At 42.1% G+C, this 26463-nt stretch overlaps 2 protein-coding genes across 2 annotated transcripts in view; one reads left to right on the top strand and one right to left on the bottom strand.

The window, feature by feature from the left end:
• Window positions 1-11297: 11297 nt before the first annotated feature.
• Window positions 11298-15409, bottom strand: SLITRK2 (SLIT and NTRK like family member 2). The gene is made up of 2 exons (XM_053955765.1): window positions 15249-15409; window positions 11298-14768 (listed from the first exon to the last, which is right to left on the bottom strand). Exon 2 carries the CDS (start codon window positions 14723-14725, stop codon window positions 12155-12157), a length of 2571 nt encoding a protein of 856 aa, XP_053811740.1. The 5' UTR covers window positions 14726-14768; window positions 15249-15409; the 3' UTR covers window positions 11298-12154.
• The window catches only part of LOC128795375 (translation initiation factor IF-2-like), a 55291-nt gene continuing 43707 nt past the window's right edge, over window positions 14880-26463 (top strand). The window contains exons 1-4 of the mRNA XM_053956101.1: window positions 14880-15519; window positions 15581-15722; window positions 17194-17354; window positions 26276-26376. Of these exons, the coding sequence (XP_053812076.1) occupies window positions 14880-15519; window positions 15581-15722; window positions 17194-17354; window positions 26276-26376 (1044 nt within the window). The remainder of the gene's footprint in view (window positions 15520-15580; window positions 15723-17193; window positions 17355-26275; window positions 26377-26463) is intronic.

Raw genomic sequence — 26463 nt, 5'->3', positions numbered from 1 at the left:
TCAAAAAGCACTTGGAGTCAGGGTCAGTTAATAAGGAAGACAGGGCTCATTTGTTCTTTCACTTTTGAGATCATCAAGGAGTCTCATCTCCCTTTCTCCTTTTCAGGATGGTCCTGTTCATATATTTGGAAGAGTTTAATCTTTATCTCAGGCTAGAAATGTAAGGTTTTTATTAAACCACCCCCAAACTCACATCCACCCACCATTTAAAAGCAAATTGATTTCTGAACATTGCTAGTTATAGAGGAGGCAAAATGTATTAGAATACAGTACCATGTGCTGGAATATTAACAGAGTAGAGCTAAATTATTTAAAGTAATTGTGGCCCATGTTTTCCATGGGAAACAGTACTTAGTTAATAACATGGTATTAGGAGCATGTTTGCTTGCAAGGGGTTGGGGACTACATTCATAGTAATGTTTGTTCATCCAACAGAGCTTCACCATTTCTGTAAATCTGGGAGAATTTCAATTCAGGACGAGTAAGGAGGTAAGGAACCCAGCCTTTGGAAACTGTGAGAGACCTCTGCTCTGGGATGCCAGTACCCATTCCAGCAGCTCCACCACTGGAGCCCTCTTTGACCTCCAATACCAAGTACTTCCTCTTACATAACCATTTTAATATTTATCTTCCTCTGTGCCCTTGTTGAGACATCTTACTTATCTTTTCTTTAATGATAGTGACATCTTATTGAGTGCAATGAGATGAGGAGTGTCAGGGCAGGCTCCCAGGACTCTCTTGAAGAAAGCTGACTGCCACCTTCCCACTTTCCCAGTCAGCTGAAGTGCAGAGCTCTCCACTCCCAATTCCCAAACCCTTAGAATGGGATTTCTATCAGACCACTCGATTTCTCACCATATTAGCCAGGTTTAAGAGAGTGCAGACAGCACTGATGGATAGACATGAACCCAGTGCCATGGCCTGAACATGCATGACCTGCAAGCAGGTCCTGGGGAAGCAGACAGGCCAGGTGCCCACTGTCCAGTTTGGTTGTGCTGAAGCCCATCAAAACCTGACTGTGGAATGTGAGATAGAATATCATGCTGGAGGAAGCTGTCTCTGTGTGTGAGTGTGACGGAACACTGCTAGGAGGGCAGAGCTCTCATTTTTTGTGGCCTCAACACCTCTTCAAGACTGTGCTTCTGTGTCTGTCCCCTGTTCCTTCTGTGTCCCTACAGTTCCTCTTCTCTCCCTTCCTTCCCCTTTGCAGAAGCAGCCTAGCAGTTACTTAGCCTGACTACTCAGCCCAAAGGCAGCAAAATTCAATTTATCAGTTCAATTGATTTAGTTAGTAAGCAAAATTCAACAGATCAGAGACCTGGCATTGCAATCAACATCACAATCCATGTTGCTAAGTGGAGTTCTTCCGGTGAAGGGAACGTGCCATTGTTATTTCCGTGTTCATATTTTATTAATATGGAAGAAACTGTTAAGAGTATTATTAAATTGGAATTACATATAATGGGAAGTGTTCTGGAAAGATGCTGGCAAGGCTTATAAAGTTTTGCTAATTTCCCTCAGAGCTTTCACAGCTTACAGTGTGGCTTTTTCACAAAGCTAAACTTAGAGGATTAATGCTGCTCTCTTCATGGTACTGTGTTTACCAAGGGAACTTTGGTCGAAGTGAGAAATGTGGACAACTTCAGACTTTTCATGTCAGTGCTTCTTACAGAACAAATATCCATTGGCAGGGTAAGAGCCTGAAGAAGAAGAAAAGCAGCTTTCTACCTATTGTGCAATAAATCAAAGGTTCCAGTGAATTTCTTTGAGTGTTAGCAAAATTGCTTAATCGAGGATTTCAAAGGGTGATCAAAACTGTTTTCAGTTATTCCTGACTTGCACTTGTATCATTCCAGACTGAGCTGTCTTTTTCCCTAGTACATTCCTTTATTTAAAGGCAATAGAAAGAAGAGAAAGCAGTGAATTTCAATTATCAGAATCTTAATGTGTAGGAAATATTACTTCAATTCTTCCTCTGGAACATCTGAATAAGAGCAAATAATTGCAAGTTCTTCACTAATAAAAAGCAGAGGAAAAAAGAAACAATAAGAGAACATTTTCAGAAATTGGATTTTCATTATCTGCAATAACACAGGAAGCTTATCTGTGGTGAAGAAAGCCAGTCTGATTCTAATGTGGCATAAATATTTGCATGATAATAAGGTAATGTATTTTAGATTAAGTCAATGTATTGCTCACAAAGAAACAGCTGTGGCCATCCTTGGGAAAATGTGACTTTCTGGATGTGACTTTGTGCATGTCTCAGGACTCTGCTGCTGGTTTTCTTTGAAAGGACTGAATTTACTGTTACAGTGCAGTTACAATTGGCTACCGACTCACATCCAGACTCTGAGGGTGGCAGAAAAGGGATGCAAGAGCTGCTAAATGCTTTGATCTTTAGGAATAAGTGAGGAGTCCCAAAAGAAGAACACAAAATATGCCTGTCTGCCTCACTGTGCTGTATGACTAACTCTTAAGACCTGAAAATTAAAAGGGTTTCTTGAAGCACCAAGTGTATAAATGTATCAACCAAAGAGTTTTAGTACAGAAATTTTCCATTTACATCCCCAAATGAACTAGATGGTGAACTTTCAAAGATCTCTTTCTTTTCAAATGTGACTAAAAATTCCAAGGCAGTGGCAAATTGTATTGGTTCTACAGCAGTGGAATCAAAGTGAACAACACAGTGCACTGACAGCACTGATCCATTATTGGTATAAATGCTGACTTCTCAAATGAAGGGATTTACAAAACAAAACTGCTGCACCTCAGCTACTGTAAACAAGTTCTGTGATGTTTACGGAAACAAACACTGTTTACAGCAGGTGAGGGTCTGGATATCCTTCCTCAAATAATAAACTCTGTTCTCTTAGGAGAGAAAAAATTATCCCCTAAAGTCCTGAAGATGAACATGTTAAAAGATCACTTAATATTTACTTTCCTTCATTCAGATTTCTCTGAGAATTTAAGAATAACAAGTATTTTTAAGGACTATTTTGAACTACCTCTTTAGATGTACTTCTGCTGGTGCAGGACAGATGGTTTACCTTGCACAGCCAGAAATAATTTGGATGTACCTTGTATCTTATATTCTATATAAATGGCCTCTAAACAATTGCCAATAATCTAGAAGTATGAAATTGTGCATGGGATCAGAGCACTTGTTCCATCCAGCCAAAAAACCCCATGTCACTCGCAGTCTAGAAAACAGGAATAATTGTTCACATCCCATTTTATGAATCAACAAGAAAATGAGAGCATCAGTCTTAGCACTCTCAAAATTTAGATGGGCATAATAGCCAAACATAAAACAGAACAAAAGGCCTAGCCAGTGAATGAATTTTAGTAGGCTAATCAAAAGCAAATTTAAAAGTGGAGGTGAAGTTATGTCTCTGTTGTGTTGAATGGATGTGGTGCCACAGATTCTTTAGTCCTACATTTAGAAATCAGCTCTCTTAAACAGAAGCATCAGATTTCTAGGCATGCCATGGAAGAGTGTGGAAAATGGTGGGCTTTCCTACACATAGTTGGATTTTACAGTATGTAGTTGGGCTATATATGGAAAAATATGCCCACAGTCTTCATTCAATGGACGAGAGAATTATTATGGCAACTATAGAGTAGAAAGAAAGACATTAGAGAGGAAGGGAAGAGGCTGACAAGGAAAGTTGAATGAATTTCTTTCTCTCCCCAGAGTGCCGGGCTCTTATTTCAGCAGCTGTCTGCCACTCAGAGCCTCTCTTGGCTTGCTTGCCAGCATAAAAACTGTCAGCAATAGCCCAGCTGACTTCACACAGAAAAAGGTGAATAAAAAAAAATGACTGGTATGCTGAGAACTATTTTTGAATGGATTCTATAGGGCAGAAACAGACAAGGTGATTCAACTCAGCCAGAGAGGAAAAACTGAGGAGATGGGGTACTATGTATTTTCAAAGGTTTAAAAACAAACTGTAGCTTTTGACTTCCCATTTTATTCCATACATGTCATATCCTTATACAAGGAGACAGTATCTTTTCCCTGTACAAGGTAATCTTCATGGTCTGTTTTTAACTGCAAAGACAGAAAACAAAACTAAATCTGACATGTCGACACCACATTCTTAGATCAGAAAAACATATGCCAGGGAAAAGAAGCAGTACACTGTTGCTGCATTTGGATGAAGCTATAAGGGCTTTGAAAAACAATTATACTTAATATTTCTCATCAGTAAATCCCACTAGACTAAGGCAGAAAGTATCATCCTCCTTATTTAATGATGCAGAAATTAAAGTATGGGGACACAGGTATGCCTTGTGCAAGGTCATGGGCAGAACAAAAAGAGAGCATTATTTTTCAGTTCCTAGCAAATGAGCTTTTAACTAGGCCCACTGCTTCACTATCTACAAAACAAAACAAAACAAAACGATAATATAAACAAACTCCTTGGTAGTTGAATTTTAGGCATTCACTATGACATATCCATTAGGACTCTACTGCTAGAAATTATCCTCATGCATTATTTGGAGAGCAAAAAGAAGCCATGGCAAATGTAAGCCACCATCAAACAAATTTGTAAACATTGCATTATGGAAAGGAAGGCCACATCAATAAATATAAGAATTATATACTCAGTTCTCTTAAGTAACTTATGAGTTGGATGTGATGGTAAATATGGTTCCAGAAAATAGACTACAGACTATACCAATAATTAAGGTGTGAACTGCAGCATGAAGCATTTTCCCCACTTCCATTATCTCTTCACATGAGCCATGCTGAATGACAGTAAATCTGCTCAGACTTTAAGGCTGGGATTTCTCAGCTCTCCAAGGGAGCCTGTCCAGTTCACTCAGCCTTTAGGAAAGCAGCCTGTGTACCATCTCTTTAGATGTTCCACAGAAAAGTTGGCATTTTTGTAAACTCTTTGAGTCATAAACTCTAAATTCCTTAGTTTTCTGGTAGTCTCCTTTTAACATCTTGACAGTTAAGACAACTATAATCTACCTTTTTTTTTCCCTCTTTCCCCCACCTCCACTATCTTGCACAAAAAATCACCAAAAAAAAAACCCCTACACAACACTGTTGTTAGAATTCCTTTTGATTCCCTAGTAATCATAATAAATCCCTCTGAAACCTTCATAAAAAAAACCTAGAAATTTGAAAGACTTTTCCCAACCTCTAACTCCCTCTTTTTTCTATTATAAGCTGAATATTATAAGGTTTTACACAGATACTTATTAGCATGTATGTGTTTCAAATTGGAATTCATCTGAATAAAATCAGCAGCTTAGCAGAACACAGCAGATGTGGTGGGAGCAGTAAGGCTTTGGGTAAAGCTTTGCTCACTTGAGTGATCACTGAGTTTCTAAAACTTCTGACTTGTTCAACTCTCAGCAACCTGATACATGAGGAACTTGGCTACTTGTGAAATAAGATAAAGAAAAACCAAATATTTAGCTGATTCCATTTGACCTCCATAGCAAGAACACAGTCAGGAATAATCAAGAATTAAAATTTAGAAGAGATAGAATAAATCAAAGGTTCCAAGCAAAACCTCACCCAGGAGTAAGAGATGTGACAGCCAAAATGTTGCATCACTCAAACATTACTGACAATCTGATCCTGAAGTATAATCTTGGAATATGCTGACTTCAGATTTCTGGGAAGGAGCATTGAGTCTGGAAAACTCCCAAGTGGGAGTTTTTAAGTGATGGTAAGAAGGACATAGGCATTTTTCTCTCCCCTCTGCCACTCACAGCCATGGAGTTCAATGGGATTGTTCTTCTTTAGTGAGATTCCTGTCACTCGTGCCAATCCCAGGGCATCCCACAGAGGCACACAGGTGTAAAACTAACAAAGGTACTCTTCACCTGCACCTGAATTCCTCAGATTTGACTGTACCCTAGAATTTTTAAAAGCCTCTCTGACAGCTTTGCTTCCACATCATGTTGTACGTTCTTTTGTGATTAGAAGAAAATGTATGTAGTCATTATATTTTCACAGTTCTCAAATAATGTTGTGTTCATTTCAGCTGTCTGGCTAAGATGATGGCATGCATGAAATCTGTAACAAATCCCCGGGAAAAAGGACAAAACTTTATAGCATGGGAAAAAAAAATGCCTTAACTCCAGCTCCTTTGCCTCTCAGATGAGAAGTTGTCAGAACTAAAATCAAGATGTTTTAAAATAGACTCTGTCACATTATCAGCAATCTCAAGGTGGTTTTTTTTCTAGGCTTTTGTATGGAAATATGTCTTATCTCAAGAGGAGATAACTACAGCAGGTTATACATTAGCTGTGATTTTTCCAATGCAAAGTGCATTTTTTAAAAGGCTGTTCTGCCTCCTTCTCAGAAGATAACTGGTGATTAACAGTTCTGGCTCTGGAGAGCAATGCACAAGCTGGACAAGAAGACACAAGGAACCTGTGTTTTCAGGGCACAAATCTACACTTGCTCTGTCACCACTGAGAATCTTGATGTCATTATATCGCATAACTTTGTAATGCTGATGTAATTTGTTATACTGCAAATATGTATTTACATTACCTTGACTGCTTCCTTCCTTCTTAAGATCACCTGCAATGTTTTGTGTTGCTCATTTTGTAAGTAGCTACATTCACTGATCTGAACAGTTTGCTGAGAAGTTAGTTTGTACCAAGGACCTTAGAAGTAAAAAGACTGTGGCATTAAATGCACCAATGGTGAATTCATTTCATTTTAAGGGACAGAAATAAGAACCATTCAGAAATACTGCAAATAGCTCTGCTCCTCCAAACTTCACCTTGTTTGCTTTCTCATACTGAATGCATAAGCAGTGCAGTATAAGTGTGTGCACACAGGGTAACAGCCAGGCATGAGAACAAATCCTGAACACTTCAGTCTATCCTCAAGGATAATGGAGGTACATCTGGCCTCTAATTTCATCCCTCCAAATGGTTAACAGCATGTAACAAAATCTGCTGCTGTATTCACAGGGGTGTCCTCTGTGTTTATGATCTCAGGAAGAAAGCCACTTTTATGACGTCCTGTTTTTCAAACTTCACTCATACTCTTGAGCCTATTTGGTCTTGAGAATGACTGCATCTCTGACTGTCACTCCAACATTTCTTTCATTCAAAACGATCTATTCATCTGTATTCATAAACATGTCAATCTACTGGTTCAAAAAATCCAACCAACCCTTCAAGAACAAAAGAACAACAACAAAAACCTTCTCCTTAATCCACCTCCCTCATTAGCTAGGATTAAAAACCTTAGTCAAAATGATTGGCCTTGTGCCCAGAAAAGCTATGAGATCAATAATCCAAATAGACTTAATGATCCTCTTAGAAAAGAATAACTTTTGTACTTCTACGGAACGCTTAGAAAAAGTGATGGGAAATACACAAGAAGTGTCACATCATCTGCATAAGTTAATTTATGTTATTTTGAAGTTCTACAGTTGGAGAAGGTCTTTGGGAAATAGTTTTTTTTTTCCTTCTTCTCTGTTAAATGACATTTATTGTCTGCAAAAAACTGAAAAATCACAAACTGTATCAGTGATTAGCCTGTAACAGCCTAGGAAGTTTCATTAACATTTCCAGTATCTCATTTCAGTCATGAGCAGTTTAAAATTATTGTATTCCTATACAAGCTTGGTATTCTATAAGACCTTTTTTTAGGCAATTTAACTTGTTGGTATCCTTATTTTGACACTACTAATTACAGCTTCAAACTTTTAAAAAGTGTGAGTTTTATTTTACAAAATAAAAGTGTTGGTGGGAAGAAAAAGAAACCCAAACTAAGCCCTACTGTATAACACAAAGCGGTGTTGTAAAAAAGTCAGTGCATTTGACCAAAGCAGGGTTTAAACTCCACAGGGAATGCTTCTCTCATGGACAGGAAAAAAATGTCTTGGAGTAGATACTGGCAGATACTCAGCAGAGCATGGATGTTGTATGTGGGTGTGCTAGCTGCAGTCAGCCCAGCCTGACCATTTTCTGTGTGGGAATTAGCTGTTATCAGCACTCATTATCTATCCTCTCTATACTTCCTGGAAGAAAGCAGACATATCTGTAGCCCAATTCACACCTTGTGTTGTGAGCAGGAATAAATCCCCTTTGAATGGCCTGGTATTTTTTGCTATTTACTTTAGAGACACACAATCAGTTTGAGTTTAAAATTTTAGTAGCTAATTTTGGCAAGATTAACTCATGCTGAAGAGAACTCACCAAAATTACAACAAAGAGTGATCTGATGGCAATGGTCTCAGCAAGCTCATCCATTTGCTCTTGCTCAGAAGAGCTGCTTGCATAGACACAGGTGATGCCACCTGCCCCAGGCTGGCACACAGACAATCCTGCATGGAAGCTGAAATGCTCTGTGATTTTAGACTTCTGTTCTCTATCCAATGAGGGGAAGAGGGAACAGCTAAGCAGGCTTTCCTGCAGCACAGCTCCCAGGAAAAACACTGGGATCAGGTGTCACATTTGACACAGGCTACTCAGCAGTGGCAGGGCAGGAGGTGAGGACTGAGCTCAGGGTGGAGCAGGGACACCAGCTCCCTTTAGAGCTGAAACAGGTCCTGCAGAGCTTGCTAGGGAAGGAATGGAGAGCCTATAGGGACAGAGGCAACCGGAAAGACTGGGACAGGATGAGGGTTTTGGAAGCAGATAATAGAGGTGAGGTGGGAGCTGAGCAAATGCTGGAGCCCAAAAAGGTAAAATCTAATGGAAGACAGAGACTGCAGAAAGGAGAAGCAGCACTGGGCATGTGGAGTGGCTCTGCAGCAGGCTTGAGGACACAAAGAACACTTTTTCCAAAAAAGTGACATTTTTTCTGTCAATGGGGAGAAAAAGGGAAGTATGTTGATAAACTTTATCTAATACTTACCCAGATGGTCTCAAAAAAGAAAAAAAAAAAGTATTCATGCTTTTGAAGTGCAGCGCTCCTTATTTTCACTAGATGTAAGTGCATAGTTTCCACAGTGCTTCAGTCTGCACTGTTACTGCTTCTGTAAAGGTCATTAAGTTCACTTTCACAACAGAAAACTTATGAAGAAAGAAAACTATTTGCACCCCATTTTCCTGAGGGAATAAAAACAACTTTGCTAACCTGGTTACATAATTTTCACAGTTCAACTTTTCAAACTGTGAAAGAAATTTTTTTCAGACTCATTATCAAGCCACGACTCAGGCAAGCAGCTCTCCCCTAACAAGCAGCAGCTTCCAGGGCAGCACAGCTGAAGAAATGTGGAGAGCTTCTATACAGCAGCTGCTGCCACACTTTCCCTGTTAAACAAATCTCTTTAAGTGTAACTGAAAAAAATCTTCTCTTTCACCTAGACACTCTATGAAAAGAATTGCTTAAAAGATGTCAGCTGAAGGATATAAAAACAAACCTAAAAGATCTACAGCAATAACAATTTTTAAGCTGGTACCGGTGATGCAAAATAAAATCTAGTCACTAAATAAATTCCACTAGGAAACCTAAGGAAGTGTAAAACAACAGCAGCCTCTGTAAAGTATGGTCGTGCCACCAAAGCAAACATCAAAGTACAGAGACTGAAGCACGAAAGCCAACCAATATAATGTTGCTAAAAGAATCAATTGCTTATCTCTGTTGTTTGCAAATGCTAGAACACTGAAAATACTTCTGTTGGAAAAATTAGCTATTTTTCTGAGGGAAAAAAACCTTTATAATTGGTTCTAGCTCACTGGAGAATAATAAATAATAATATCCTAGCTGCTGCCAGATGTAACATGGTACTTGTTCCGCAGGAAATACTAAACTCATACCTGGAAAGAGTTAATAACTTTACTTTAAAATAATACTTATACTTTTATCAGTGTTTCAGTAATAAATGCTTTTAATTACCCAGGAGAAGGAGCCATAATAAGACAATCAGTACTGGAAGCTTTCAAGCAAGTACCTTGCTCAAAGATGGATGTAATTCCAGTCAAATGTTCCAAGTTCAACTAAAGTGATACCATTTCACCTCCTCCTTGATGTGAGACCATTTTGAAGACTGATTCTTCGGTAGTTCATTGTAGCATTTCAATTTTAAACCTGATCTAATGAACAGCCATAGGTGCTATGGATTCTAAACATAAAGAATTGACATGTTAGCATATTAATGTACTCAGATGTCACATAAATCATTAGAAGGCATTTTACTAGGTGACTCAGATAGCTGGCAATACACGTGCAAAGCCTCTCTAGCTCTTAAACATAAAGCAACTTTCTTTTGGCAAAGTCCTGATTAGAACAACATTGATTGTAGTTATTTATAGCTGAAATGCTATTGCTGAAAATTTCTCCAAGTTGTAGATACTGTATTATTAACTATAGTAAAGCTCTAAAAATCAGTCAGCAGAGGCCACTTCAATCTCTGCATGATAATAAAGGATTATTATGTGCAGTAACCTATTTATGAAAAGGAAACAGTGTGCTTCTTTCAGACCCCATCAATTGCTTTAATAAGGAATTGAAAAGCCTGGCCTACTTTATATGCAGATCACCATCCCAGTTGCATAAGGATTTAGAACAGACAAAACAAAACTGGTTTTGTTGTAAATAAGGGCTGTTTGTTTAAGTTGCACAATAATGTTTGCATCTAAAAATTATTTAGAAGCTAATAAGGCTTAATAAAGTTTGACTGTTTACTTGTTAATAAAAATGGTTTCAATATTCTCCATGAAGGAAAAGTAAATTGAAGGTGATAACATAAAGATTGAAGCAAAAGAGGCCTGAGTTAATGGGAAAGGAGAAGATTCATTGCGTTTGTTCACTGATGGGCTTAAGAAAACAAGTGTTGAGAATGGAATTCAGTTAACTTAAAACATTTTATAAAATTTAAGACAGTGAATTAATGGCAGTTTTTTTCTAATAGATTAGAATTATTGCAGTATTCTGCTTTAGAGACAAAAAGTATAGACATAGACATAATTCAGACTACCAAAAGTTAGTGGGATGCACATACTGAATTCAGCTACCTTGATTTGGAGGACTCTGGAGTCCTGGGTTCAAATTTTACCTTTGGCATTGGTTCATTTGCCTGTATATTAATAAATTTAATGAGGTGTGGGATGACCCCTGCTGGTGTCCCTGCTTATGAAAAAAATATGCATCTGGCAAGAAGAGGACATGGTAATTTCAGTCCAAAAAGTTACAAATATAAATTCTGTCCCAAAATGTATAAAAATACCTAATCCAATGCATAAAATATTATGAGTAATGTTCTCTTAAGTATGAAAATAATCTTAAGCCATTGAACATTACTGTGTTAGAGCTGCAATGCAATGTATTAAGAAGGACATTAATTGTTCAGTTCACTATGACATTGTGTTAAACATCTTTTATTAATGAGCTAATAATTAATAATTAATTCCTGGCTGAGGCATTTGATAACCTCTAGTCCATTGCTAAATCCTCTCAGTTGATTTCTGTGAGTCACTCTAAACGAACCTAGAGGGAAAAAACACCCCAATAATTTACATTTGAGTCTGTAAGGTCCTAAAACTAGAGTCATTTAAAGAAGGGCAGCTTTCCTATAAATCAAACCTTCTGATTTAATGCAGCTGACATATAGATCTATTTTACAATTATTTTTAATTTCAAAAATACAACACATTAAAATAGGTTCAATTTATCAAAGCTAAGAGCAACAATTAAGTAATAATGTACTTAAAGTGCAAAGGCACTTTAACACAAAAAAGTGACGCCCAGTGGCTATAGTTGGTAATTGAAACAGCAGTACTGTATATTATTATTTACAAAAGAAAGTCATAGTCCAGGAAAAAAGATCTTTGGAGATCTTCTACATAATACATTAAGTTTCCATTTTGAAATGAAAAGAAAAAAAAAAAAAACAGAAACCCCAAAGACCCCCTTCCTCATTTCTTTCAAAATCAAAAAAGAATTATGCAAGATCTATTACAGAAAGATACATTTGCAATGACAGTTCCTAGAGAAGGGTCAAAAGGAGAGAGATATAGAAATAATTTAAAGGGAACCTTGTAAAAGCAACACTACATCCCTGCTATGCTGCAAGGATTCCTTTTCTCTCTCACTCCTTCTCTGATTTAAAAAAGTGGAAATGTTGGGAATGTGACAGATGACATCAGTACTGAGTTCAGACTCAAAGAAATGTGATGCTGAGCTCATTAAAAAAATTTCCTTTGTCTCCCACCTCCCCCCTCACAGCTGACTGATTGCAGTTTGTTTTTCCAGAACTTCGAGGTAGTCTGGTTCTGTTTGTAGCTTTCCTTGGAGTAAAGGATGCTCAGGTTTAGACTGTTCTGCAAAATATTTCCTTGGAGTTCCATATAAAACAGTTTTATTTATCCTGTCCTGGTTTTGGCGTCTGGATTCATATGAAGGGGCAAACTGCCTTTTGGGTAAGGTACAAAAGTTATAATGAACTAATCCTCCGGTGGGGAGTTCCTTGACCCTTTCTGCAATATTTTGATACAGGAGCTCTGGTTCCCTTGGTGAGGACTGCTTTTCCAGCAATTCAGCTGCACTGATGGTAAATGCAAGACTGGTGGGGTCTTCTTTTTTGTGGTCAAGACTGCTATAGCTAAACTCATGGAGATTCCTGTAATAGGCAACTGGATCCCCTTCCTTTTGCATGTAGATTGGGTTTTGGCACATCTGTCCAACAGGAGGGGGAATGTAGTTATAAACATGTCCTTCAGTTTTATCATGGGTCTCAGTGTTGTAAGACCCATACTGGAGCTGAAATGAACTTATATCTACATTGTTGGCACTGCTGGGCATGCTCTGCACCCCCTTCCGGCGCTTAAGGACAAAGACAAATAGACCTGCCCCAAAACAAACAGACAAAATAAACACAACCAGCAAGCCTAAAATTAGGACAGACAGCGGAACTTCAGTGTGTAATTCTGGGTAGGAGCTGGGTGAGACACCGAGATGGGGCGTATCGGTGTTCTGGTTCATGGAGAGGACAGAAGAATCTGACAAGTTGGGGTTCTCTGGGCAGATGGCTTCTTTGCTCAGGAATTTCAGATGTTCTCCAGAGTGCTTGGTGGGAGACTCGCATATTACTTCATTGATAACTACAGGGGGATTTGACTGCTGGTTGTTCTGGTCAGTGACTTTCTCTATCCAGTTCCTCAGCCCCAGGATGTCACATGTGCAGTCCCAAGGGTTCTCTTGGAGGTCAATCTGAATCAGAGCTGAGAGCTGGTCCAAGACTCCTCTCACAGGCAGGTGTGAGAAATGGTTGTTCCTAAGGTTGAGCCTGGTGAGGGAAGTGCCTCCAAAGACATTATCAGGCAAGGATCTGAGCAGGTTGTTATTGAGAAACAACAGATGAAGATTACTCAGAGCATCAAATGTGCGTGGCAGGATCTCCTTAATGACATTGTACTCTAGGTAGAGATACTGCAGGCTGTGCAGCCCTTCAAACATGGATCGGTACAGAACCTCAAGGTAATTGCCATTAAGGTAAAGTCTGCGTAAACTTGTGAGGTTTGTAAAGGCACCTTCATGTATCACTGCAATTCTGTTATTTCCTAGATGTAGCAAATCCAGAGAGCTGTACTCTGTGAGATCCGTTCTATAAATGACTTGCAGATAGTTACTGGTAAGGTAAAGTTTCTTTGGACTGGTTGGCCTGGGGTGCAGATCGGAGATGTTACTTATCTTTTTCTCTTGGCAGTTAACATTTAGGCCATTGTCTGAGCTCTGGGACGTACAGATGCAGCCAGCTGGGCAGGTGATGGGCACAGGAGACTTTGTCTGGTAAACCATTATAGGTCCAAATATTTGTCTGTCTTTTGACACGGAGACACGGGGGGTGGGGCGGTTCCTAGTTTTGGGTGGCCGGCTGGCTTTTGGGGCCCTGGTGGGATTGATGGCAGAGTTGGCTGTGGGCGATAGCCTTGAGATGTGTGGGTCTGAGAGGACAGGGTGTTTTTCCCTCTGGCTTGGATCACTGGAACTTTTCCTAGGGCAGAGATCTTGCCTGGTGAGCTGGGTCACATCTTTCCCATGAAGCCTGAAGGGGGTTTCACAGACTATCTCACCCACAAACACGGTGATGGTGTCTAGCCAGGCCTTGAGTGGCAGCAAGTCGCAGGTGCAGTTCCAAGGGTTTTCCTCCAGCTGGATTTCCATGATGCCTCCAATGTGCTCCAGCACACCAGCAAAAGGCATCATCTTCAGCCGGTTCCCCCGCAGGTCCAGGTGAGTGAGGAGCACAAAGCGGAAGACATTGCTGGGCAGGGACAGCAGGAGGTTGTCATTGAGGATCAGCACCTTGAGCTTGTTCAGCTTGCTGAACGCCCCTGCTTCAATGGCACTGATGTAATTGTAATCAGCCTGCAGGTACTCCAGACTCTCCAAGCCCAGGAAAGTGTCTTCCTTCAGCACTTCCAGCTTGTTGTTGTTGAGGTGCAGCCTCTTGAGGGTGCGGAGGCCGCTGAAGGCCCCTGTGCGGATCTCCTGCATGTCGTTGTTGCCCAGGTGCAGGGTCACGGCATTGGAATAGTTGACGAACTCATTGGGGAACAGGCGGGTCAGTGCGTTCCCATTGAGAAACAGCTGGTAGATCTTGGACGGGGGCGGCAGGAGGAGGCTGACGGTTGTAAATCCCTTGTTTTCACAATTAATGTTCAGCACGTTCTCCTTCTCCTCGCAAGGGCAGCGGCTCTTGCTGCAAATGTCTTTGGCAGGTTTGCGACTCTCTGTCCACGAGATCCCAGCCACTGTTAACAAACTGAGCAACCAAACACCCTTCAGCATCTTTATGCGCCGTCGATCCCCGCTTTGGTACCTACAGTCAAACCTTTTGAGACAGGTAAGGAGAGAAAGAAGAAATCCCCAGTGAACACGGCCGGGAACAGAGGCTGCACGGGGAGAGCGAAAACAGGTCGGAAGGCTTGGGGGGGAAGGGGAGATGCAAGGTAGCGGCTTCCAAACTCCTCTGGAATCCCCCCCCCTCCTCTTCCCTGCTTTTCCTCTCGGAAAGCGCCTGCGGAGCTGCTATGGGGGAAGCCCCATCGTGGAGCTCCCCGAAACTGGGGTCCCTAGCGTTGGGCTCTCCGTCCGATCCCCCGTCCGTCGCGGCCGCCGCCTCCGCCCCGGCGGCCGCCGGCAGCACGATCCCCTCCCCGCTGCCCGTCCCGGGGCTACGGCGCACCCGGCTGCCCGGCTCCCGGTGCCTGCCAGCATCTTAAACCGGGGGACACACGGACTGACGGCAAACCCTCCCCCGCTGCAGCGGCGCCCCCAGCCCGCGCTCCCCGCGCCGCCCCCGCGCTCGTACCTGCTCTCGGGGCGCCCGAGGGGGCAGTGGGGGCAGTGGCCGCCGCCAAGAGCCGCCGCGCCCCGGGAGCCAGGCGCCCGGCGGCGAGCGGCATCGCCCGCTCACGCCTCAGCAGGAGCCCAGCGGGGCGCCGCCGTCCCGTCCCGGCCCAGCCAGGCCCGTCCCGGCCGCGGCTGTGCGGGAAGTTGGGCCGGGCGGGGGCCGAGAGCGGCGGCGCTGCGGGAGCGCGGGGCTGTGCGCGGGGCGCGGCGCGGCGCGGCGCTTTTGCCGGGTGCCCCGCGCGGAGCCGCGCTGACGTCAGCCGGGGGCGGGGGGGACACGTTTTTTCCCAGCCCCCCTGTCCCGGTCCCCGTCCCCCCTTCCCTTCGTGGCTCTCGCAGCCGGCTCCGCTCCCGGCTCGGCTGCTCTTCGCGGGAGCGCTCTGACAGCACTTGCAGGACAGCGCGGGCACTCGGAGCCGGGAAGGGGAATAAGGTAACAAGCGGATTTACCTGGGTCCGGAGAATTTTTGGCCCCAAGTCCCTGAATCCGCGCCCTCAAATTAGAGAGCAAGTCAAGCAGCTCCTTCGGCAAAAGCCAGCCGGCAGGCGCGCACACCCCGCACACACGCACACCGCACAGAGACACGCACAGCCCTCACACATCCTCCGCACACGCCGCACAGACGCACACATCACACACATGCACAATCTGGCTCTGGGAGCAGCGGTGCTGCAAATCCTGATCTGGCATCAGCATCGATCCCCCGCTCCGGCTGGAGCAGCCCCCTTCCCAAACTGCCGTGTCGAGCTCTGCCCAGCGCACTGGTGTTTTCTACACGTTCAGGGAAGTTCAACACCTTCCACCAAATCGGGCTGTCAGGCAGCGGCAGTCCCAAGCCTCAATCCCTGCACCCTCTGGAACGCACCCCCGAGTACTGAGCAGCCAGATTTAACCACACCTAACACCAGCATTCCTGCTGGCTGGATTAGTCCTACTGCCCCGTTGAAATGTTGTGGTGTAGCATTTGGCTGCCTTTAAAAAGAGCAAGATATTGGATCTGGGTTATTGTGACTTTGCTTAAACTCCATGCCCTGGGCACAGATCTGTGTGATGGGAAAGAATGGCTGCTCTTGGTCTCTATCTAAAGGTAAAACTTTGGGTTCACGCTGGTGGTAGGGGACAAAAAGGCACTCTACAGGGAATTTTTAAAGTGCTAGCAGGGCAGGGTGTATTATTGCCAGATTCTCATAGGGTATTATATGCACTTAGTCTCTAGAATGTAAAGGTTTGCTGCAAAAGAGTTCTGAAATTGGCAAAAGTGATACTGTCATCTCGTGGTATTCTTTAGCCATTATGTATCAGAGCCCACATTTTAGGAGCAGCAGAAATGTACTGTCTATTTTTATCTCTCTTGTTGATGCTGGAAAAGGTAACATCCTGCAGCAGGCAGCGCAGATGCCTTTGCAGTACTCCTGGACAGGAATAGTGCTGGAGTTCGCATTTGGGATTGAAGCAGTTGCAGCTCCCCTATCTAAGATTTGGAGAGGTTGTGACAAGAGCAGGAGCATCCCACACTGGAGCACGCTTTTGGTGTGGTGCTGTGTGAATTTCAACAAGATTGGGATTCTGAAAGGCACTAAGAGCTGCTCCATTCTGACTCTCTTTATGCAGCTGAATTCAGGAGCAAAAATTGCTAAGATCAGGAAAGATCTGTGTGGCGGATCTGCTGTTTTACAATACACCAGCAGCCAGATTATTATTCTGTAAGATTTTTCGCTTGTTTTCTGCTCTAAACATGAGGATATGGTGTTTGGGGAGCAAAATTAGACTAGCAAAATTAGACAGGTTGTAGGAAATCCTGTTTTCAGCTCTTTCTAACATAGTCTGGGGGCAAGAGCCTAAAAAGAGAAGGTAAAAGGAGACCCAGTTTGATTTTTCTTTTTGTTTTATTTATTATTTTCAGAAGGGACCATATTCACACACACCTGGCCCACACTGGCACCACACAGGGGCACAAAGAGGCTCCTGTAACTTCCCTTCATCACATCTCACCTGAGCAACCCAGCACAGCACTGCCAGCTCTCACAAGGCTTGCTCCAACACACAGCAAAAATGAAGGCACAAGTAAGTTCAGTGCATTTTCCCCTTGTCTGAGAGTGTACATTTGTTTCATGTCCATGAGTTTCAGTCAGGCACAGCTTTCTAGTGAGCAAGGACCATGTCCTGGAATTGGCTTATGAGGCAACATGCATTGTCCCACTTACTTGCATTTACTAATCTGTGGGAAATGTGTTTGTGGCACTGCTGATGCTGCCTTGGAAAGGAGAGCGTACACATGGCATGCCTCAGCAGTAATTACCAGATTCATGTGGGATGGAAGGAACAGCGTGTTAGGGGATTGCAACAGTAATAAGACACAGAGATGATACTGATTCTATTACACTGCAAATGCATGCATATAATAACCATGGTTGTAGGAGGAGGAACAAGGATTTAAAAAAAAAAATAGTAGTTTCAGCTTTTTATTTAGGAACAAAGTTCTGATTTCTCAGCATGCCTGAAGTGTTTTATAATCCCTTCAATTAAAAACAGAGTATAAAAGAACAGCTTTTATCCTCCACCTGTTTTAAGGCCTTTTTATTTTATGTGTTGAATGGAGGAACATTTCCAGTCTATGACTATCTGGGAGCCTCCAGGGATGAAAGGCCAGGAGGCAGGTTGGTACAGCAGCCCATGAGGGCTTGGGAAAACTCAAGGTTATGCCTGATTTGTAAGCATTGTGGAGGTCCCAAATATTTAGCTGTGTTCCCTCGGTGCTCTTTTTTGTGCAAAGTCATGAAGACTCAATAGAGATGCAGAGATTATGAGACTTAATAGAACCATTGTGGCTTTTGAATCTTGCATAACCCAAGCCATCAGCTAAATTTGAATTAATTCCTGTTCAAATTAGATCATACTTCATAAGAAAAAGAAAAAAAATGAAACCAAATAACATAGCCAGGCATATTCTAGCTATTGCCTATGGTGAAAATCTGCCATTGTGTTCGGTAAATTGTTCTGATAGGTTTCATCCCCCACAGGTAAAAAACTGGGCTTTCTCTACAACTCTGCATCTAACTGTCTTCAGTTTGAAATGTTTATCCTTGTAATATCCTTGTCTGCTGGCTTAAGAGCCCTTAATTATCCCCTACCTGTTTCCCGTGGGGACACTCCCAGACAGCTGCAGAGCAAGTATGAACTGAATACTTGCCTGGTGCCAGCCTTAACCCACTTCAAACAGTTTGTTAGTCCTGTGCTCTTCCATATACCAGTACAGCTCTTGGCTCCTGCATGGTCCTGAAGCCACCACTTTGTCTGTCTGCTGGCAGGGGAAAAAAAAGCCAGACCACAGCATGAAGCATAAGCACATAAAATTTGGCACAGATCATTACCCTTCCTGCCTAGTGCACATTATGCTGTTGTCCTTCTGGGAGAGTAAATACCAAGGAGAAGAAAAAGTCTGGAAAAATGTGGAGATAATTTTCTTTCTTCACATTATATCTGCAGGTGGATGCTAAACACTACTTACACATCTTTACCTATCAGTTTTTCTGGGTTTACTTCTCTGTATATAAGTGAAGAAACAAATATATCCACCAAGTCTTATGGAATAAAGAAATTAAGGTAGCAAGAAACAAAGCAAAACCTCTGTGAATTGGATGGAGGGAAGGATATAAGTTTTACTGATCATTAGAATCTATTAAGGTAGCCTGGATGTTGCTGGTAAGTAAAGAAGTGTTTATTCATATAGTATAAGTAGACGCCAATATTGCTTTCTGTGAACACAGCATGATGGCTGATCATTAAAACAACAGGAATTTGTAAATGTAGGTATCTGCTGATCTCATATGTTCCTCATCCTGTAATCCTGAACTGCGTATGAGATGTCTACTCCATGTAAGCTTTTAGGGTTCTGAGATAATCATCACTGCTCTCCAAGTACCTTGTATTCTTGCTTTCTCTGTGAATATGTGTGTCTCTTTGTAGATGGAGATATTCTACTTCCATAACTATGGAAGTCTTTTTTGGAGTCTTTCCTACACTGTAAAGTGAATTTTTGAGCCTCACTTAAAAGGAATTCTTAACGAAATAAATAGTTTCCAGATTTAGCAGTGAACAGTATGCAAAATAATTGTTACTTGTAATCCAGGGTTTTATGTTGTCCAGCAGCACTGGGAAGTGCTGTAAAGGACTGGATGAAAGAGTCTCTGTCTTCCACTTTCTTTGGGCAAGGAATGAGCAGGGGATGGTGAAGGAGGGTGAGCATGAAAGGCAGGGAGGGCAGCCTGTGCCCCCCATGGCCTTGTATCCATCCTGGGCTGCCCAGCAACAGCCAGCTGGAGCCACACGTGCTGAGAGAGGCAGAGGAGGGAGACCTTTGGGATGAAGCCTCGGTGGAAGGAGAGCTGGTGGGTGAGCCAGTTTGAGGGCAGAGGGGCACTCCAGACTGGGTGGTGTCTACTGAGATTCCTTTTGTTGGCAATCAGTGATTGTCTGTGCCATCAGCTGTAAGCAATTTCTCTGGTTTCGAGATGTGCTTTTTAGCTCCATTTCTCCCAACCATGCAAACATATGGAGAGCTGGCCTACTTCAGAATAATGTTCACTGACACTTCATAACTACCTATTGTATAAATGAAGGAATTTAATGAACTGTGACTTAAAATCAGTGTGCTTTCTAACTCTTCCCTCAGTTTTTGCTTCCTGCAAGGACTCAGACCCTGGCCAAGGTTATGCATTTTTGAGACCCATTATCTAACTGCAACATGATTTTTTTTGCATGGAGACCACATCATGATTTGTTTCAATATATCTGGGGTAATCTGTTTTATAACAGCACAGTATGATTCTACCCTGGTGGTACAAACTGCAGCAGCAGAACTGCCAATTTCTGATTTTTTTTTATCATTAATCCTGACTGTCTTAAGAAGAGAATTTAGTGTGTTTTAATGGCAGGAATATTGGTTTCAGCAGGAAATGTGATAGAGAAGCTGTCTTTCAGAGGGCATTCCTGGTAGCCTGTGCTTTGGGGATACTGACAGACTCACCACTGTGCAATTAAGAATTGATCATTAGTTTAGATTTAGCCCAGTTTTTTTCTTTCTTGCCTAGAAAAACAAATATCTACTCCCTTGGTACACTCACACCTTTTGTCATAGGACCCAGCAAAGCACTGTGAGACAATTAATATTTATGGATGTCTTCATCCTATTCAGGAAAGTAGTATGTCTGATCCAAAGCCCTTTGGTGTCAGTGGAAGGACTCCCGACTGATTTCAGTGGGATTTGGATCAGATCTTTGAACAAATGCTTAGCTTCAAAGCTGGCACTTAGGTTTTATTGAGTGGTTTAAATATTTTTGGAAGTGCTTTGTTTCATCATGTCAATGGGTCTTTTTCTCTGATAGGAACAATGAGATGAATCTTCCTGATGATAGGTATTCTGTACTGACATTGCTGAGCAACAAGAACAAAAAAAAAAAAAAAAAAAAAAAGAAGTGTGGAGATTTATTTTCCCATTCTTAAAACAACAATGGATCTATTATTTATTGTGTTTCAAATGTGTGTCTACAGTAATTTCTACCACTACCATTTACAAGTACATTTTTTCAGCTTTCCTCAGAGTCATAATCTATGTGTTACATACTGTGAATGTTTTTAACTGGAAATGTCCCATCATGCAAGCACAAGTGCACACAAGTGGTTTTAGTGATTTGGAGAGTCTTGTTTAAATTATTGTGTCTTCTTGCTTTACTTCAGTGGACAGGGGGCTCATATTTACATAATGCAGTTGATGTATGGGTATGAAGAATGTTCACTGTTGAAAGTCTGGTGAGTTGGTGTGAGAAGCTTTTTTTCCTTTTAGTTTTTAGTAGTAAAAGGAACATAACGAAATCTCTCCATATCATCATATTTATGGCAGTGAAGTTGAAAGAATACAAATTCCACTGCGCTAATGACATATCTAGAAATTTGTGAGGAGCAGGAGCAATGGGTGAAATTCAGTCCTGGGCAAAGGGCCAGCCTACAGTGATTCATCATGAAAGCCCCCAGTTAAGACCGCAAAACAGGGCTTAAGTGAGACCTCAGTGCCCTGTGCCTTGAGCTGGCTTTCTGAAATAGTGGGAGAAAGTTCCTCCAAATGAATTATTCATCATAAATAATGCATTCTATTAGTTTAGCCTATTTTTCTTGATTCCTTGAATTTATTTAATTGAAATTACTCACCAAATAATTTCTATGAATAATCATGGCCTGAGGATTATTTTTGAGCACTTCATGGTAAGCATTTCATATTCCACACTCAGAATGAGAGCTGTGTCATTGAGTTGTCATTATGCACAGAGGTCACATAGTTCTGGTTTTGCTTCAGAAAAAAATGAGATGAGTAGAAAAGAAATGACATTTTTTAAGACTCCATATGTTCCCAAAAGGTCCTTCCATTAAGTTCATTCCATGAGATGTTTGTGAATAGTTGTCCACTGAAGAAAGAATTGGGTAATCATTGGCTTTTGTTTTTCACCTGGTTTCTAAGACGAATGTAATTCTGCATGTGCACAGGGTGTGTGCATATCTGGCTGTCAGTCAAGGTCCCCCTTCTCTTCACAAAAGTTTTGAACCAAATCTGCTGAAAGGTGCGCTGCTCTGAGCGATTTTAGTTTCCCACTTCTTCAGTGGATAAGTGACTGAGGATTGCCCCAAGCGTGTGGGAGATTTCATCCTGGCCTCGCTGAGCCAGGTCTGGCTGAGCTGGAGCTCACTTGCCCTGCAGCCCCGCAGTGCTGGGCTGGGCACTGGCAGCCAGAGGGGGTGGAGAATTCACCAGTGGTGTGGCTGCTGCTGAGCAGTGTTCCCACAGCCTCAGGGCTGTCTACCCATCATTCTGCCCTCACCGGTGGGCTGGGAGGAGGAGAGTCTTGGGGAGAGCACACAGCCAGGGCAGCTGGCTCCAAGTGGCCAAAGGGATATTCCACACCACGTGATGACTGCTCAGCACTAAAAGTTAAGAGAAGGAGGAGATGACATTTGTTACAAGGATGTTTGTTTCCAGGAGCAACCACTAATGAAAACCTACATCCCAGGAAGTGGCTGGACAGCACCTCCTGAGAATAAATATTTGGTTTTCCTTTCTTCCACGTGCAGCCTGTCACTTTGCTTTAGTAAACCACTTTTGCTTTTATCTTGACCCACATGTTTTTCCAATGATAAAAAATTTAATTCTCTGAGAATCAAATACTTCAGTTTTTGGGTAAAGAAAATCATTCCCTGCTTTTCTGCAGTCTTTTCCACATTACTCTAGCCAGAAACTTCACTGTCTCTAAGCAGTAATCATTTACCTGAAAAATACCCTATAATATTTGTCTTGTGGAGGCTGGTTGTATATATGCTGACTTTGAAGCGTGATGTATAACGGCAAGTGGCATGAAAAGAAATTGATGAGACAATTAGAGCTTGTGAGAATGGTTGCTGCATTAATTTGTTGGGTAGAATCACTTATAAAGTATTTCAAATTCCACAGAAACCTTAAAATTTATTTGGCATCTGAAGTAGCTCCCCGAGTTGTTATTGCACAAAGCACAATATAAACACACATAAAATCCTGACCTAGACTTCAGCCACAGACAAATCTCCCTTTGGCTTCATGAGGCCAGGATTCCAGCTGGCTTCTACCCTGGGGAGTTACACACAGACACACAAATCTTGAGTATCTAGTATGATGTTTTATAGTGAGATGTAGGTGCTTGGGTAGAAAATAGGCATACTCAGAATCTCCTTTGCTATTGACAGTGGTCAAACTCTGATGGTACTTAAAACTGCTTGATGTCAAAATTTCTAACATTACTGTTTACCTGGCCTTGGAGTTGCTTTCCTGGCTGTCCTCAGAACCATCTCTGGCTCGATAGACTCGTTCCAAAGCAAATCAGAAATATGCCAGGCATGCACATTAACTGAAAGGACAATAGGAAGGGAAGGAGTTAGTTAGAGTAATACCTCTGCTTATTGCAGTCATTGGGATCTGGATGCTGAAGATATTTAGTCATCTGCTTTCCAGCCTAAATGCCAGGGGATGGTAGGGGACACCTGAATCTGTGGAATAGTCCATGATGAGTGTGTGCCCAAATACAGCATGGACCTTGTTTTTTGTGTGGTGCCTTTCCAGCCCATGAGATTCCATGTGAAATGGAACAGCTTTGGCCTCAATATGAAGTGTGTGTATGCATTCCATAGCTCTTGTGGCATTTCTTTCCATTCCAAAGCATATAATTTTTGAACAACTGCCCATCCTTTCTATGGCCTCTTTTTTATCATCTATTAGTCTTTTTCCTGTAAAGCAATAAAATCCTTTGCACAGCAGGAGATTTTTATGTCCACTGTGTGCCTGAGCAGCAAGTAAAGCTGGGAGGAGAAGAGGATAGCTCAGTTAGCCTTGGTAATCAACTGCGCCTTAGAATCTGGAAAATCCATTTGCACACATATTTGCTCAGAGTGTTTTTGCTTTACAGCCACTACACTGATTAGCATTTGGGCTTTCTGAATAGAAATATTGTTGCTTTTGCACACTGAAGTGTTTGGCTTTATTGTTTCTAGCTGGTGTTACTGATGCACTTAGAACTCTATAGAGCTGAGGTCCCTCCTTTGCATGTATTTACTTATGACCTGTCCAGTGGTCCAGATCATCTCCAGATCATCTCATCTCAAATTCAATACCTTCCTTTTTAGAGATGTGCCTTTCAGAAGCCTCTCTTGCCTTATGACCACTACCTTCGTCTTTTGACAAATTTTTCTAGTAATTCAAATATCTTCAATATCTTTTCTTTTGACAGAATACTTAAACATCAACCGCTAACAAGTGTCATTCAGCAAATCACAGCTTACACGGTACCTGTAGCAGAATTGGGCTCATGGCAGATGCAGTGCACCTACGAGTTTCTCACCCCAAAAATTCTAGTTGTTATTTTTTATCCTTTCTGCTACTAAAATTTGTATTCAGTATTAGTATTTTGATACTGCAGGAACATCTGATAACATGAGTCATGAACCAGCCCTCATAGCTGTATTCTTGGCTGTTTTGCTTATCTCTTTCTTTCTCCTCTAGAGTGCAAGTATAACTGTGAGGAGGGGGTCATATCATTTTTGTTCCATACCTTAAGAGCTTTTGTAATATGAAGGCTTAGATCTAGAATTATAATTGTGTGGGATGCTGTATGCAGAAGCAGAATGACAGCACTTGCCAGGTAGCTTACAATATTGTAGTGAGAATTTCACTGTTTTTTAAACTGAATGTGGACATAACAGATGCACCTATCTCTGAAAGATAGGTACAGTTAGACTGACAATTTGTATGTCAGCCTTCTTGTTGGTGTCATTTAAAATTGCTGAAACAGAGTGTTGCCACTCCCTCCCTTCTTCCGTTCCCTGAAATGAGGCTTATACTGGAAATGCTGACAAGACCCTTATCATTTGAGATGGCACCATGCACAGCTTTAAATACTGGTTATAAATGTTAATGTGTTATCTGAATGATATTTTTTCCACATGTAGGCAGCTCAGGATAGAGTCTCAGTAATAAATTTAACGAGTTCAGGGGGAAGATGCAGTATGCTTATGTGGGTATTACAATGATTGGCATTTTTGCAAACAGCATATGATAAGTGGTGCAATTTTATTTTCAAAGTTTAATCAATAGAGAGCTCTTTGATATTGCTATGTAGTTTGCAAATAGATGCTTCCTTGGGATGACAGCAAAACAACTTCTGTTTCATGGTGTGTTTACATTTAGGGTATAATCAATCTGCTTTAGTGATTGTCGTAAATTTTGATATTCCAAAAATTAAATAGGGGCTATAAAATAATTATGCTTCATGGTGACATCCTCTTGCTGCTAGCCTGGGTCATCTGGCTTTACAAATGTTGGAAAGGGCTCGAAGTCCATCACTGTGCCAATTACAAGAGCATGGGCTGTGTACCAGTTTATTCTCATTTATTGTAAAACCACACCAGCTGTTGTAGAGGAAATTGAGGTGGATCTTCAAGAGCTTAAGAAGGACTTTATGAATGTCTTGCATTAGCTTTTGGGAATGAATTTCCTATCAGATATGAGGAGGCAGAAATGACCCCCGCATTACACTGCAGCCTCTCCTGTAATTTTGTTCCACATGGGTCACAGAAGTGGCTGAAGCTCCTTCTGTGTGAGCACAGTAGTCCAGACCCCCCAGACTGGCTCCTTCAGTGATCCCCAGCACCAGCACTGGCACTCCCCAGGGAGGCTGAGAGGAGCAGAGCATCCCTGGCCTTTCTTTGGGACATTTCAAACCAGCACAGAGGGCTTTGGGGAATTCCCACTGCTCTGGGTGAGCTTTGTTCTTGCTGAGCAGAGCCTGACGGGCTGTGTCTCTTTAGTTCTTGGAAACAACAGTAGCACTGGAAAGCTGAAATTGGAAGATCATTTCACAAGCATTTGAAGGCTGACCGTGTCCACATGGAGCTGTGGTGCCAGCCCAGCTTGCCCTCCCTGTTGCAGCAGATATTCATGCTGGCCCCACGGGAGCAGTCCCAGGGAAGCCTGCCTGAAACAGTGTTAATGATTGATTGGATGTGGCAGCAGAAGGATACACACCATGAACTCGGAGATAACCTTTGGCAGGGAATTCTCTCTGTCACTCTCATCCTCTCTGATAAAAATACAGTAACTGGTAGGCATTTGGGAAATGAGGAAGCTTGAGCCTTTCAGGTGATTTAACCTGAATGTAGCAGAGTGCCACGAGCACTGAGGCAGAACTCCAGAGATGGCAGTGGGAGATCTGTGCCAGGCACCACTGCAGGGAATGACCCGCTGGGATCCTGATCTCAGCACAGAAACTCCTCCAGAGCCATGAGGGGTTTTGGCAGGCTGACAACAGTGTAAGATCAGGGTGTATGTGTGCTGTGCATACCTGATGAGTTGTTGTAGATGCCTGTGAAAAAAAATTGGTCTTTGAATATTTGTTTTTAACACTTTTTACTTGCAGCAGGAAGACACTGTTTCAACATCAAGATATTGAAGCTTCAGCTGGAGTTCCACTTATGTTCATACAAAGATTCAAGAGAATGTCCTAGAGAGAGCAAAGCGGTTTTACTCCTTTTTATACAATTTTGTTTTGTGATATATGTATGTGTGTGAGCTCTGTATGTGCAAATATATACATGTAAGAATGTA

The sequence above is a fragment of the Vidua chalybeata genome, chromosome 14 (assembly GCF_026979565.1).
Source record: "Vidua chalybeata isolate OUT-0048 chromosome 14, bVidCha1 merged haplotype, whole genome shotgun sequence".
NCBI classification, from domain to species: Eukaryota; Metazoa; Chordata; class Aves; order Passeriformes; family Viduidae; genus Vidua; species Vidua chalybeata.
Note: the sequence above shows the minus strand (reverse complement) of the source record. Positions and strands in the feature narration are given on the sequence as shown.